General features: G+C 38.3%; 2 protein-coding genes across 2 annotated transcripts in view; one reads left to right on the top strand and one right to left on the bottom strand.

The window, feature by feature from the left end:
• Positions 1-7,726, bottom strand: part of gja5a (gap junction protein, alpha 5a) — a 29,753-nt gene extending 22,027 nt beyond the window's left edge. Inside the window, exon 1 of the mRNA XM_028023540.1 lies at positions 7,632-7,726. The gene's annotated coding sequence lies outside the window, so the exon portion shown is untranslated. The remainder of the gene's footprint in view (positions 1-7,631) is intronic.
• gja8a (gap junction protein alpha 8 paralog a) lies at positions 5,648-9,244 on the top strand. Its single transcript, XM_028023535.1, has one exon. The coding sequence runs from the start codon at positions 6,750-6,752 to the stop codon at positions 8,019-8,021; it is 1,272 nt and encodes a 423-aa protein (XP_027879336.1). The 5' UTR covers positions 5,648-6,749; the 3' UTR covers positions 8,022-9,244.
• Positions 9,245-15,790: the final 6,546 nt, after the last annotated feature.

The raw sequence follows: 15,790 nt of genomic DNA, 5'->3' as shown, positions 1-15,790 counted from the left end.
GCGACCCGTATTTGGAGGCCTTGAGTCCTCGACGCGGCTGTCGCGGGTTCGACTCCCGGACCCGGCGACATTTGCTGCATGTCTTCTCTCCTCTTCTTCCCCATTCCTGTCAGCCTACTTTCGTAAAAAGGGACACTAGAGCCCACAAAAAGACCCCCAGGAGGGGTAAAAAATAAATAAATATATATATATAACATACATTAATTTCCAGTCTAATTTTGCTATAATAACCCCCCCAGTATAACCACAATTATTACTTTTGAATATAGACGTGTCTTTAGAGGTATAAGGGATGCTTTAGTTTCCACATCATTGTTCATGTTTTTGTGATTAAAGAGTTTGATACAGGTGGATAAAACTTATGTCACTTTCTGACTTCACATTAAATCAGTTTATTATATTGATAAAGTGTAGTTTAAATCTTTTGTTCTCTTTAAAAATGTGACTTTCAAAATGCTTGGTATACTTTGAAACAGATAATATACTCATATCTACTTTACACCACACTGTGCTTTGAAGGACAAGAAAAATCTAGAGGTAGTGAGAGTCTTAAAAAGATAAAAACTTTCTCAGAATCTCTCAGTAAAAAAAAAAAAAAAAAAAAAAAAAAATTCAGAGAATAAGACAGCAGTGTCAGCAAGTCCTCTTTCAGACACAGGGGGGAGGTATGAGCTGGTGTTATAACCGGACATGGGAGGGGAAACCTTAAGCATAAATTCAGGTAGTGAGTCAAAGCAACTCAACCTTCTCACCATTTAAATACACAACTCCCTCTTGTAATCTTGACAACAATCGATCTGTATTTTACTCTCCAGTAAACATTCAAACAATAACCGGCAAAAATATTTACCAAAGGAAAAACGTAGAATTTTTGAGCAGCACTTTTTCTTTTGAATGACGTATTTTATTGCTGCAGATACCCACATTTTTACAAGGAGTTGTGTTTCTGTTTGGCAGTTCCTGTAGTAAAATGTGTTTGAAAGGCCTGGTTACACACTTGCAGGGTCTTAATGACCCTTTCCCGAGAGGCTGTTGTCTTTGTGTGCAGTTGAGCACATGAAGGACAGCGGCCTGGTCCAAATTCAACAAATCTGACCTCACAAACACAATGGTGTCAGGAGCTCAGGCCACAGAAAAACAATGCTGTGGTTTGGGACCAGATGTTGAAGGGGAAATAAGAGAGTGCATGTGTTTATGCTTTAAAGCAGTCGACTTGAGAGATGCACACTGCACAAAAATGATTTGAAAAGTGCGATTGATTGATGTAAAGTTAATCTTTTAGACTGTTTGATCTTCTCACTCTTTTCCTAGACTAATGAAGTAAGAACCAAGACCACACAGTCAGGTAGCCCCGTTAAAAACATATTTTTTAATACAATCTTAAGGTTTGGTTTCCTCAAAGTGAACAACTACTGTATATCTGTATGTTGTACATTTACCAGTTCACATACATTATATACATCCTGTATAAATACATATTTTAACAATTGTGGACAAAAAAAATATATGTAAAAACAAATTTACAGCTGGATTATTCCCAGTTGGATTTCTTTTTGTGTGTGTTTTTTAATGTCAGAAATTTTTATTGCTAAAATTAACATTTGAGTATTGTGGATTATCATAAATATTTTTTTGTGTGCGGTAAAAACCAAAATTAAAAATGTTAAAAAAATATGTTGACTCAGAATGTTCCTATGTTGATTTTTCTAGGAGAATTTCTTTGCTCATATATTTTTCTTATCACATTTTTTTACTGTATATTTTTTGCGACCAAAGGACACAGGTAGAGCATAAAATTAAGAGACCCCCCCCCAAAAGTTGATATTCTGTGCCAGAAAGTCAAAAGGTAGTTTGATTTTCTACATAAAAAAGCTGAGTACTGGTCTACCCTCCATGAAGATAAAAAGGCACCATCCATTGAACTCCAGTTGTTTAGAGGGATTGGTTTCTTGAGGTCTAATGCCTCCATTGAAATGAAAAGACGGGAGTTCAGACAGTCGACTCATGAAAAAAAAAGATCACAAAGAGAAAAACTGAGTTGCTGAGTTAGAGGGTCACCACAGCACAAAGAGAAATGGTGAAACTCACACCCACTAACTCAAATATAAATGTATGTATATTTGCACACTGAACAAACAAGTGTTTGGAAACAAGAACCTGTCTCAAGCCCTAAGCCTTACGCCATTCAGGTCTTATTGTTCTGCCATGTCATGGGTGCAGCGCTGCCCCCCAGGTCATGTTGTATCTCTACGGGTCATCGCTGATACCATCTCTGTAAAACTGCAGTGACTGCTTCTTCTCTGTCTGCGAGTCCAGAAACCAGACGATTCGTGAGAGAAGTTCATATGACTAACAAAGAGAGGTAATACAAGATATAATGTGTTTTTCTTGGAAAGTATCTTTTGTTGCTTAAAAATTGGATTTACCTTTCAAACTGACCATTTATAATCTTCATACCTATTAAAGTGATCAACATGCATTTAAAAAAAAATTACATGAAATGAAATTAATGTAGATGTGGAAGTACAATACAAATGATACACAAACCTTTCGTTCTCAAAATACAACCTTGTTTACAAAACTGACATTTTAAAAAATCTACAAATCATTTATTTCTTCTAAAACAAGATAACCGTCTATATAAATAGAGGAATATTTGAACTGACCTGGACCTATAACATAAGTAAGTACAAGAAAAAGTTCAAATTAAATGAGTTCCTCTACTTATCTTGCCTATATGAGGTGCCTTGTTTGTAGTTAATATGCTAATGCTCATAAACAGTAAGTCTGAGCATACAGATATGCAGATTTGTGTTTTCAAAAGCAACTATCAGCAACTCAAGAGTAGAGAAGTTTTCTTATGCAGCACCTTCTGTTGAGAGGAAATAAAATCTTTTTAACTTTGGGAATCTCTCTCATTTTAGTAACATTACTGAACTTGTATTGCATTAGTGGAAATGCAGAACCAGTCTGACTTTCCTTCAGTACATTAGTCAGACTAAGATTTCAGCTGTTTTTCTAAGGGCCTTGGAGTGATGACAGACCAGTCTAGCTGTGCCACTTATGATTCAGTTCTGAGGTCAACCAGAAACACAAAGGCCCAATGAAAAACTACATTGTTGTCCAAGGGTGATATAAGTAAATGGCATGAAAAGAATGACTTTTCCCAATCTTGTTAGAATTTAAGGAAAATATTTTTTTAGCCCAAGTAAGAATAGTTAAGAGATTGTTTTTCCTCAGGGAGTGGTGGGAGATGTTCATTGTGTGAGAGGTAACAAGAAGGCCAAATCAAACCGAGCTGCTGCCAACGTATGTTCAACCACATAATGCATATTGTTAGATCAGAAAAATGTCTTAAACTGCGTCATATTGATAAGCTCAGTACAGAAACAAGATTTAAGTTACTTCCAGACTCTCAAAGGCCCTTCAGGCAGCATCACGTGGCACCACTGCGCCATAGGCAGATCACCACACTATATGTTTGCTAGCGTGTTAGCATCCTGATTAAGGCCCAGTTGGTACTCTGCGAAGGTCTAATCTGGCCTCACGCCTCAATGCATGTGCTCAATAGAGCCCGCGCCCTGCATCATGACATCATGTCTTTGTGTGAAATCCCAGCGCCATTCACTGGGCCAGTGTGGGGCTTAGCATGCAAGCATCCACTATACCAACACACTGCTCTTTAAAGGGACTCCCCTGGTCCCCCAGCTATGTGGATACACCCTGAACATGCCTTTGAGCCCATGCGCCATGCCAGGCCTTCAGGGGAGTGAACATTTGAGCTTTTAGTAAAGGAAATCTTTATATAAGAAAATGTGATTTCTCCAGGATATGTAATGACTGCTTTCATGTATCCAGTAGGGGTAAAACAACGTTTATTGTAACAAGAAGGTTCTTATTTTTGCATTAGGAGATACATTTTGAAAAGCTAAGTTTAAAACATTAGTGTGCCACCAAGTAAGAGATCTAAAAGTAGACATTGAGAGATGGACTCTGAATTTCAGCACACCAGTGATACCACCACAGATTGAGGTCAGCATGGCTTGAATTTCAGTGAAAGTCAAATGAACGATGAGCAAAGTGAAGAAAATATTTAATCATCCATTCCTTAAACAGCTGTGACATTTGACGTTATAGCATGTGGAGTGAGAACTGATGACACCAAATGCATTTTTAAACCATCTGATTTAAAAGCTGGGCATAGAAATACATAGAAAAAGATTAAACAGCAAACAGGCTATTTGCAAATAGCAACTCTATTACTGAATGTTTTATGTTTCAGCAACGATAAAGTTCTTGTGAAACCTCCATGTTTGGTTGAGCAAAGGGAAATTAACTGTTTAAATATAAATAAACTCTAAATGCCTCCCAGTGCCAAACAATTGTTCTCTTGATTCCTTTAAATTGCACCAGTGATTTGGCGTGAGTGCAGGTTTGCAACAGTTTACATTACTGAAAAACACTGGCTTTGTTTAAATGAACCTTGGGATTTAATAAAATGTGTGAACATTTTGCACAGATAAAAATGCTGCTGTTTTACTGACAGGATTTCATACTAATCAGGACTTTTGTTTTCCCACATTTTGTAATGTGAGGATATGATCTTGCTTATATTATAGTCATGTAAGCATAAATATATGAAGGCATGGTTCTGCATTTCCATTGTGGGAAAACAACTTAACTACAAAGAGAATACAAAGTTCAAAGAGTTGAAATGTAAATAATGTAAACCACTGTAATTCAATACAGTGCACAGTGGTTTGAACATATGTAATTGTATTTAACACACTAGTTTCGTGATGCTGAATGAAGCATGAGGTTAAAAACAGAGCTGAACTGAAGTAAACCAAACTACAATTTGAGAAAAATAAGTACATTTACAATTCAAACACAAAAAAAACTCTTTATCTTAGAACTTAAAGGAGCAAGTAGGAAATACAAAAAGAGCATTGACAGAAGAAGACATATTGATGTTTCTCAAAAAAACCTTATCTTTACAATTGCATGTAGAAGAGTGATGATGTTATTCAGCAATTTCTCGCGACCATTAAAAAGTCAAATAGCAAAGGTTTTTTACTTTTTACTTGTTTGAGAAGTTGGTAACAGGCTTGAGTCTTGGTTTTCCTGTGTTTCAGTAACATAAAACTTGAGATTTGTTCAAACAAACATTTTGTGGTGTGGATTAAAATACATAAATAAATGAATAAAAATTATTTCTAAAACAAATCTAATCACTAAACAGATGTGCATGTTTCATGGTTCATTTCATTTGATTCAATTTTGTAAAATATCCTTATTGTTTTATTAATTATTATTATTATTATTATGAATATAAACACAATTTTTTTATTGTGGGTGGAAACAAGAGCACTTTAAAAAAACTAATGAAGGATAAATTGGAAACTGTCAAGCACTTAATTAATACTTCAGTTTATTCTACATTATATTTCTGGATATATATAAATGGAGTAATCAATATTAAATAAAACAAACAATTATAAAAATAAAAATGTATAATATATTCTCATATATTCCATACTGCATATTAAAATGTCAGCCATTGGCAATGTGTAATGTATATAAAAAATGCTATCTTTGCTTACTATATATATATATATATATATATATATATATATATATATATATATATATATATATAGATTTAGCACTGCTAAATCTATATAAAATGCCAGAGACTCCTGTATTCTGACATTTTCACAACACTGCATTAATCCAGACTAATGTTTTATGTTATGGGGTGTCTAAAGGACTTGATGCACATTCACAAAGTTCTCCTTCATCCTTGCCTGAGCTGATGTTGGCTCTATTGCTGGAGGCACCATTTGAAATTGTGTCTACTGTGTCCATGTTTCCATACACAGAACATCGGACGGTTAAGAAAGTAGGAGTGTGACTGAGCTGCTGTGGACTCTGTGCCCCGACAGTGTCCATGTTGGTGCGGGAGCTTGAGGCCTGCTTCCATACATCCCTGCTCTGGCTTTGTTGATCCTATTGTTTTTTGCGTCACCCACACGTCGCCCGGAAAATAAAGGCCGTCTGGCTCCAAGCTTAAATATTGCGGCAAACTAAAAACCAACCATCAGAGCCGATTCATTTACATCTGCTCAGTGGGGCGACAAGGACAGGGCTTTAGGTGGGAAAGAGGGCAGAAAAAAGTTCACTCTCCCCTGCCGGGTGCCAAGAGAACGGGACAGGACTCAACTTTGCCGGAGCCGCAGCTGTGGCAAGTTGCCAATTTGATTGCCTTTTATTCTTTAGTAGGGGACTTTATGTTACCTACTGATCTCTAAATCTACCATTGCTTCTACTAGAATGTTGCCTTTGAGGGCTATTGACGGCAATGCATATTCATGTGTTCATTTTAGTAAAATTTAATGGCCTACAGAGAGATTTTGTAAGAACTTTAGATTTACTTCAAATCAGTTTACTTCATTGATATTGCTTGTCATTATTTATAATAGGAACTGGAAGTTCTCAGTTGGCCGTTAAGACTTTTGTGAAATTTCAGTATGTTAAGTTTTTAAACTGAAATGCATGCCATTACTAGCAGCTAATGTTTGATGAACAAGAATTTCAAAGTTGGATTTGTCCTCTAATGCATTGCTTACCTTTGGCCCTCTCTTTCCCACTCCCACTATGGATCCTCCCTACCCCATCCTCCCCGTGCGAATGCACCCTCTGTGTCCATTCCTACCCCACCCTTCATTCTGCAGTGCTACGGACCGACCATGGGTGACTGGAGCTTTCTGGGTAACATTTTAGAGGAAGTCAACGAGCACTCCACGGTGATCGGCCGGGTGTGGCTCACAGTGCTGTTCATCTTCCGTATCCTCATACTGGGCACGGCGGCAGAGTTCGTGTGGGGCGATGAGCAGTCCGACTATGTTTGCAACACGCAACAGCCTGGATGCGAGAACGTGTGCTACGATGAGGCCTTTCCCATCTCCCACATACGCCTGTGGGTGCTCCAGATCATCTTTGTGTCCACGCCGTCTCTGGTGTACGTCGGCCACGCTGTGCACCATGTCCACATGGAGGAGAAACGTAAGGAGCGAGAGGAGGCAGAGCTTAGCCGGCAACAGGAACTGAGCGAGGAGCGTCTGCCTCTGGCACCTGACCAGGGAAGTGTCCGCACAACTAAGGAGACCAGCACCAAAGGCAGCAAGAAGTTTCGCCTGGAGGGCACCCTGCTGAGGACCTACATTTGCCACATTATCTTCAAGACACTATTTGAAGTGGGTTTTGTGGTAGGGCAGTACTTTCTTTATGGCTTCCGCATCCTGCCACTGTACAAATGCAGCAGATGGCCCTGCCCCAACACGGTGGACTGCTTTGTGTCTCGCCCAACGGAGAAGACTGTCTTCATCATCTTCATGTTGGCTGTGGCCTGTGTCTCGCTCTTCCTCAACTTTGTGGAGATCAGCCACTTGGGTCTGAAGAAAATCCGCTTTGTCTTCCGTAAGCCAGCTCCAGCTCCAGCCCAAGGCGAGGGCACAGCCCCGCCTCTGCCATCACAAGGAAAAGGTCTGTCCCCACTGGCTGTTCCCGTTTTGCAAAGAGCAAAAGGCTACAAGTTGCTAGAGGAGGAAAAGGTTCCACCTGTAACTCACCTCTACCCTCTGGCTGAGGTCGGCATGGAGGCTGGCAGAGGGACTCCACCCTTCCAGACACTGGAGGAGAAGGTGGAGGAGGTACTGCCCATGGAGGACATCTCTAAGGTGTACGATGAGACTCTGCCTTCCTACAGTCAAACAACGGGGACAGGGGAAGTGACGTTACATGAAGAAGAGGTTGAGGAGGTGCCACCACCAGAGGTGGAAGCAGAGAGAATAGAGGAAGGTCTAGATGAGGATGCGGAGGTAGAGGAAGGAGAAAACGAGGAGATGGAAACTCCTGCTGAGGCAGAGGTGGAGGCGACGGATACGATAGAAGACACCAGACCATTGAGTCGACTGAGCAAAGCAAGCAGCAGGGCCAGATCAGATGATCTCACCGTATGAACCTGTGAGACAAAGCACACGCATGCCTTCACACATTCAACATCAGGGAGAGCATACACCACTAACTCAAAGCAGTGCATACTTTTACACAGGCAGGCCCAAAAATGGATGAAAAAGAAAAATCGACAGGGATAGAGAAAAACCTTTAAGGGTGGAATTCTGCAGAAAGCACCCTCAATAAAATAAAATATAATAAAATAAACAAAAAAGTCAGAGTGTTTGAGGTAAAATGGAATATAAAACTAGGGTTTAAAGAGGAGACTTTTTTACTAAGTGTGTACTTATTTAAAAAGAAAAATGGGGAAATGTTTTTACTTGATGAAAATCATTTTCAGTTTTTAGACATCTTTTCTATTGAAAGAGTTATAGCTATTTATGATGGAGAAATAGGTACTTGTTTACAACGCTTGAGTTAATAGGGAAAGACTACTAGATTGTCTGCAAGTCAATGCTTTTGCTGTAGATGGACGATGACTTTTCTATTTAGACAGCGACAAAGTGTAAAGGCAGCCACACTGCTGTTGCTGAGAAACCTACTGCATAGAAACACACAACATCTGCTAAGGTTAGCAGATGCACAGATACTTAAAGACAAAAAAAGTTTGATTTAGGTTCAGAGGGCCGTACTTCTTTTGCACATTCAGAGATTTCAACTCTGCAAGGCCTTTAACCCTCGTAACACCTCATCTATGGATCCATTTATACAAGATTCTTTCAAGAGAAGAGGGATTTGCATCAGTTTCAGAGCATTTCTCTCCTTTTTGTGCTTATATACTAGGTGGTAAAAGCTAGAACATAGATAGTCAGAAAAAAAAAGAGAAAAATTACCACATGTTGGATGTCTTTTTCAATGTGATTTGCATCTTTTATTTTAGACCTGCTTATGTTCTGTAGCCGTTCAAAAAAGGAAAACCTGTGTACTGTGATATCAGCTGTCCATGCAAGACAGCAGGGCTCATTTTGCCCAATCAGAGAGAGGACTATAGTAGTGACCTCAAGCCAAATCCTCTCTGCGTGCTGTACAAATAGGCGTCCGGGCGATAAAGATCATGCAGCATCAGCACAAACTATTGTTGGGGGCACCACAATAAAAGAAACCACACTCATCAATGAAAACAGGCATCCTTGACCCAGGAAATCAAACCTTTGACTCAGTTTCATTTACACATTAGTATTTATCATTACACAACAAGGACAAACTACAAAATGCATGAAGTTTCAGAGGAATAGTGTGCTACTCTACTTACAGCAAGATAAATTAAATACAGCACTTTTAAAGCAGCTGATTTCAGATAATAGAATGGCTGGAAGAAATGAAGTTTTATAAGATAATACTCATTTATTGTCAGAAACCTAATAAAGCTAATACAAATTGAAATTTCGAGAAGCAAACTTTTCAACTTAATTATTTTTGCTAATAATAAATAAGGGCTTTAAAACAGAGTGAACAAAAGTTTTGGCCCCAGATTTTCCACAAATTTTTAAATTCTCCGGGGGGATTTTTCACGCTGTACCACTATGGGTGTCTTATCTGTAAATGTGCATTCCCAATTGTAAAATTGTAGAAAGTGGATGTATTTTTTTTTGAGTCTTCTGTGAAGTTGATGTTTTTCTCTCCTATTTTTTTTTTTTTTTAGACATTAACAGGTCTTTCACTCTGAGTCACCTGTTACATCAACACAAATAATGTATTCATTAAGCAGATTTTGGCCATATTTGCAGAACTCATAGTGTTGATGCTGTCAAGACTGGGATAAGAACAAGTACTTCTCACATAGAAAGGCAACTGTTGTCCCCCATGTACACCCTACCCGCCTCCTGCTCACTATTATCTGCACATCTTTATGATTCAATGACGAAACAAGTTAAAAGTGCTGAACACTGTTACACTCCAAGGATGACACTGGGTCTTTTTTACATTAATATGGCTGGTAACGTATGATTTTTTTTTGTACTTTGAAACTGTTGCATTACCTATATGTTTGTAAGAAGACACAATGATTAATATTTGGGGGAAACATAATTTTTACTAACTTGTAGTCTTCTCTGATGATAGATTCTTTTGACATGTGAATAAATACAATAAAAAGTCCCACGTGGTCATGAGTTGTTCTGCACAAACACACTAAGTCACATGGTAACAATGTGCATTTTTCTGTAATAATGATGGACGGATATGACAGAAGGTCCGAAATTGTTCTGTTTTTTTCTCCGTGTCCCAGAATGAACATATTCTGTGCAAAATAAAGATATCGACTCCAGAAAACAAAGCAAAGTTTTTGTAAAGCTGCTAAAAAGGAAGCAGTCTGCTCACATTGGCTTAAACGCCTCTGAGGCACTCAGAGAGGAAGAAGTCATTACTCCAAAGGCAAGATGACAAAAGCCACATTACAGTTTGTAAATACACTCAGGAGCAAGAACTTTAAATTCTGGAGACATGTTCTGTCAGTGTGTGACAGGACACAAAGGATGGGAGGTCTGGACTGGTACACTGTTTACAAAGTGTATCATATGTAACAAAGTTCTGAACCCAATCCCACAAAAAATTACTTGGAGAACTTCAAAGGTGTTTGCAGACATGCTACACCAGTTCTGTCTGGAGAAAGCTCCAGTAAACTATTGTGAGAAGTGATGGTATCCCAAATGTTTGACCCAAACCAAACAATTTAAAGGCAAGTCTATCCACCAAATACAACGGAAGCGTACGTACACTTCTAAATTTGTAGAAAGTAAAAAATATATAGATTCATCTAAAAAAATTCTTTCCTCTTTTGAAAATTTTAAGAACTTTGGCAATCCTAACAGGCCTAAATAAATTAGACGTTTTGTCTTTTATGAGGCAGGGGGGAACGTGTTTATTTGTGAAATGCAGAAAAAAAAGGTCTTAACTGTACATATAGAAGAAACAGAAGCAAGAGGGAAATATTATTATATGAAGTAATGTATGTAAAGTGAATAAATTTATATTAAGACTTGTTTACTGCCATTATAATCAGGCTTAAAAGCAACCAGACCAAAAAGCACAACCGTGATTAGAAAAACTGCAAGGAATATTATCACCACTAGGGGGCAGTGTTTTGCAGCTAAAGCACCGTCATCCAACAGGCCTCCAGAGACCTTGTTATCTGACATACACAGAAATATTCTTCCTCATGGTCACTTTGAGTGGATTTGAATTGCCATAATTTTTCCATTTCTATAGACAAAACATATCTCCTTATTTGTTAAAGCTGGCACCATGTCGTGATAGTTTGTTATGAGACAGATAATTTGTGAAAAGATCTATCTCCTCCACCTGCTCCCTGAACTACTATTACTGGCTAAAGTAATGCAACATTCTGGCCAAAAACAACCAATCAGAACCAGGAGGAGGGTCTTAGTGCTGTCAATCAACTACATTCACTCACTGCTAAATGTTCTAATGGTGGAGAAACAACTTATCGTTATTGCTAGCTACAGCATAGCACAGAGCAAGGGGAGGGAGGGAGCAGCCACATGAGATTGTGATTGACAGCACTAAAACTCTCCTGCCTCTGATTAGTTGTTTCTAGATAGTACTGGGAGAAGGCAGATTAAAAAACAAATTCATAGATTATTTACTGTCACAACATAATGACAATTTTAACAAATATGTAAAGAAATTATTTTTATAAAACTTACATACTGCAGCTTTAATTTCACTCAGGAGAGGACAGGTCAGGAGGGACGTGGGTTAGAGCTGCTGACTGACTCATCTGTTGTTAAGTGGTAAAAGATACAGGTACAAGTTAAATATATGAATATATTGGGTAATTTTTTCCCTTCGTTCATAGAATGCAAATGAAATGGAGGCAAACAGTAGTCTGAAGCTGAGCTAATTATGCTAAATGGTTGATAATCTCACAGTCTGCCCACCTCTCTTGGAGAAAAGCTGGGTTATCAATTGACACTCTTGTCTTTTTCTCTCTCTATTTCTCTTATTTTTTTTGGAAACCTGACTTTATTATTTTTCTTAGCAGCATAATAATCGTTCGTGTCTTCTACTGACTGCTGCTGAACACCGTCACCGTCAAGCGCTCCAAGAGGGAACGAACCATTTCATGCAGATCCAGGGGGGTTTAGTGCAAATATGGACGTCTGGTATTTGGTCTGGGAGGGGCAACATTTGATTTTTACTGTAAAAACTATTTTAGAAAACACAATATGATTAATTTTGTAATTGACAGGTCCCCTTTTTTTTATTTCTATGAAAAAATAAATAAATAAAAAATTGCGGGGGCCCCCTGTCTGTCAGGGGCCCTTGAAATTGTCATAACTTTCCCCCCCTTTATGCGCCCCTGGCTGACTGCCACACTGACGCCAGTGTATTATCGCTACTACTACTACTGTCACGGCTATTTTAGATCATTTTCCATTACAGCAGTGCTTCTCAATTCCAGTCCTCATTCCCCCCTGCTCTGCATGTTTTAGATGTGCCTCTATTCCAGAACAGCTGATTCAAATGATTGCATGACCATCAAGTGCTGCAGAAACCTGTTGATCACCCATAGATTCAATCCAGGTGTGTAGCAGAAGGGAAACACCTAAAACATGCAGGGCAGGGGGGCCTGAGGACCGGAATTAAGAAACGCTGCATTACAGTAACCACAGTTCATTAACATGTTTTCTGTTTCTTTGCCATAACTCAAATGGAAAGACAGTAGAGGAGAGAAAAAAAATCCATAAAGACTGTATGTTGAGGTCCAGTGTTGTATAGTAACGAAGTAAAAACACTTCACTACTTTACTTAAGTATATTTTGGAGTACTTCATACTTTCCTCGAGTATGAAAATTTTTGATGACTTTCACTTTTACTTCACTATATTTCCGAACTTAATTGCGTACTTTTACTCCGATACATTTTCAATGTGTGGTTTAGTTACTCGTTACAAAAAAGCAAGAGAGAGAAACGCAAAGTGTTTTGACCCCACCTGCTGATTGACCGCAACAAAGTCCGTAGCCTACTTGCCTGGGCTTGTTCATCACCACCAGTAGGATACACCTGTTTCGCGTCTCCCATTAAACACAAAGCAAGTCTCGCAATCGGCAGCAGTCACATGGAGGAGGAGACGGAGACCACAATGACTGCTGGTGGCTCCAGGGCAACCACCAGCTGGTGATGAGAGCTCATGGCCTTATTTAAACACAATATACTCTTTCGTGGGTGTTAAAGATTTGTCGTAGCACATGCAGTGTATGTTATTCCTGCCCGAAGATGTGGAAATTCTATCTTACAAAAACTCCCCGTCCAACTTGAAGAAACACATCGAGGTAACTTCTTATGAAATGGTTAAAATCCTCCTGTGTCAGTAACTATAGCTTGGTCACAAGGCACTATTGAGAAATCTTGAGCATAACGTTACCTGTATAAATGAACTTTGTTTGGCATTGTTTCAGTTCCACACGTGGTGTATTTAGCTGAGGCCTAATGTTGACTGTAGCAGGCTACCTACTCCTCTGTTCATGGGGGGGGGGACAGAAGCCATAGTGATAGCAATTTAGACTCAATTTAACGAACATAGGAAAGGCATGCAAGTTCAAAACCATTAACATGTGCTACTCTTTAAAACTGGAACAATCTATTAGCAGGTTTAATTTTGCCTGCACTTGGTTGTGTACATTATTTTAAGTGTATTTGACAAGTTTACCAAAATATAAAAAATGTTATTCAAACTGCATTTGCCTTGTTTTACTTTTTACTTGTACTTTTCATTGCATTACTTGAGTACATCCATTTTTACAGTAATTTCCATACTTGAGTACAAGAAGTTTCAGATACTTTAAGACTTTAACTCAAGTAACATTTCAGTCAGTGACTTGGACTTTTACCAAAGTCATATTTTGGAGAGGTACTTATACTTTTACTTGACTCTGAGATTTCAGTACTTTATACAACACTGTTGAGGTCAACCAAATATAAACTGCTCAAAAAAATAAAGGGAACACTTAAACAACACAATATAACTCCAAGTAAATCAAACTTCTGTGAAATCAAACTGTCCACTTAGGAAGCAACACTGATTGACAATCAATTTCACCTGTTGTTGTGCAAATGGAACTTTGTACAGAACAAAGTATTCAATGAGAATATTTCTTTCATTCAGATCTAGGATGTGTTATTTGAGTGTTCCCTTTATTTTTTTGAGCAGTGTATATTTCTGCAGTGATATTTTGAATAAGAAGAAGTAGCCACATGCAATCCAGTTCACAGCATGTGAGCCTTCCAATGGGAAGGGAAGAAAACCTGCTAATCAGACCATGTCATAATTCATTTCCTACAGAAATACAGCAAGACTCCATGTTTTAAAAACAGGACCTTGATAAGTCACATAAATCTGAAATTTTATGTTAATTCTGGAGATATATGTGTTCACAGTATGTTTTTTAACAAATACAACACAGTTTGAAATGAATTTATTTATTCAAAGGCAAAAGAAGTTAGAGCTTGCAAAGAATGAGTTACCGATCAATAAGCAGGCTTGATAAATAAACACCAGGCTGAACTGCTTGAAGATAAGTTGCTCAGAATTTAGATTAAATATGTCTGTGTTCAGGTTGATTGCATTATTTTTCTTATTCTGTCACTTTGAAAGATACGCTTGAGATGTTACAGCTAAAAAATCTGAGGGGAAATGAAGATCAAATTTTGAGTTGGAAGTTGAGTCAGAGGTACTCTGAAGGTTTTCTTTGGCTAAGCAGTTTGCTAAAGAAACTGCTTAGCCAAACTGGTTAAGCAGTTTGGCTAAGCAGTTGTACAGTTTCCCATTGGTTGCACCAGTAAGAAAAGTACAAAGAAATACAAAGAAAAGCATCACAAGCACAGCTGGGATCAATCTGTTGTGGTTGCTGTAAACACGCATTTCCCCTGTGTTGCACTCATAAAACAGTCAAGACTTCTGTTTTGGCACCCTACAGAGTGCTGGTTTCTGGTATGAGCCCCTGCTATTCTTCAAGCGCCACTCCCAATCCCCCCAATCCAGATAAGGTTACAAATGCAGTTGCTAACTTGTATTGCCAATAGCAGTTAGCCTGCTCCCTAAATTTATCCATGACCACGTCCTGCTGGTTTTCAAATTTGCAAATGTAATATGGTTAAATACTATTCCTAGATCTAACTTCCAATCTAAGAGATACAGTGACACAGCAAAGGTAAGGAATAACTACAACCACAAAGGACCACCACCTTACTTGTACCAAAGATTTGAGAACTGTGACATTAACATTATTCCTGATTACTGCTAATAATAATACATTTGCTGTGTTTTTATAGTAAAAACACTGCAGATGTCAAAAGTTAAGTTCAAAATCTAAACTTTTGATGAACTGGGACTTAAATAACTGTCCTGTGCTTTTTCCATAACAATCCCATTACCTGGGCCATTAGTCACCAAGTAACCATCCTGATGTTTGCATACCTTGTGATAATTTACAGTCCTGTGAAAAATCAGGACACCATATGTCTTTCTTTGACTTGTTTGGACAAACACATTTTAACATAATTTGACAGTGATAAACTTTTTAAAGTTTTTAAAACTTTTTAAAATTTTCTGTGTGCAGTAAAGAAAAAAAAAGTAATTACTGCTGAGGAACAACACACATTAAATTCCACTTGACATGGCAAAAATCAGACATCTGGTGCACACACACCCCTGCACACGCCCACACACACATCATGCTGAGATCAAAGATCTCAACACGCTAATTGCTACTGTTATGAGTCCATTCCTGGATAATTAGAAAAAGGATGTCAA

This window comes from Xiphophorus couchianus, chromosome 7 (genome assembly GCF_001444195.1).
Source record: "Xiphophorus couchianus chromosome 7, X_couchianus-1.0, whole genome shotgun sequence".
Taxonomy (NCBI): Eukaryota; Metazoa; Chordata; class Actinopteri; order Cyprinodontiformes; family Poeciliidae; genus Xiphophorus; species Xiphophorus couchianus.
The sequence above is the reverse complement of the archived record's forward strand: the minus strand, read 5'-3'. Positions and strand labels throughout refer to the sequence as shown.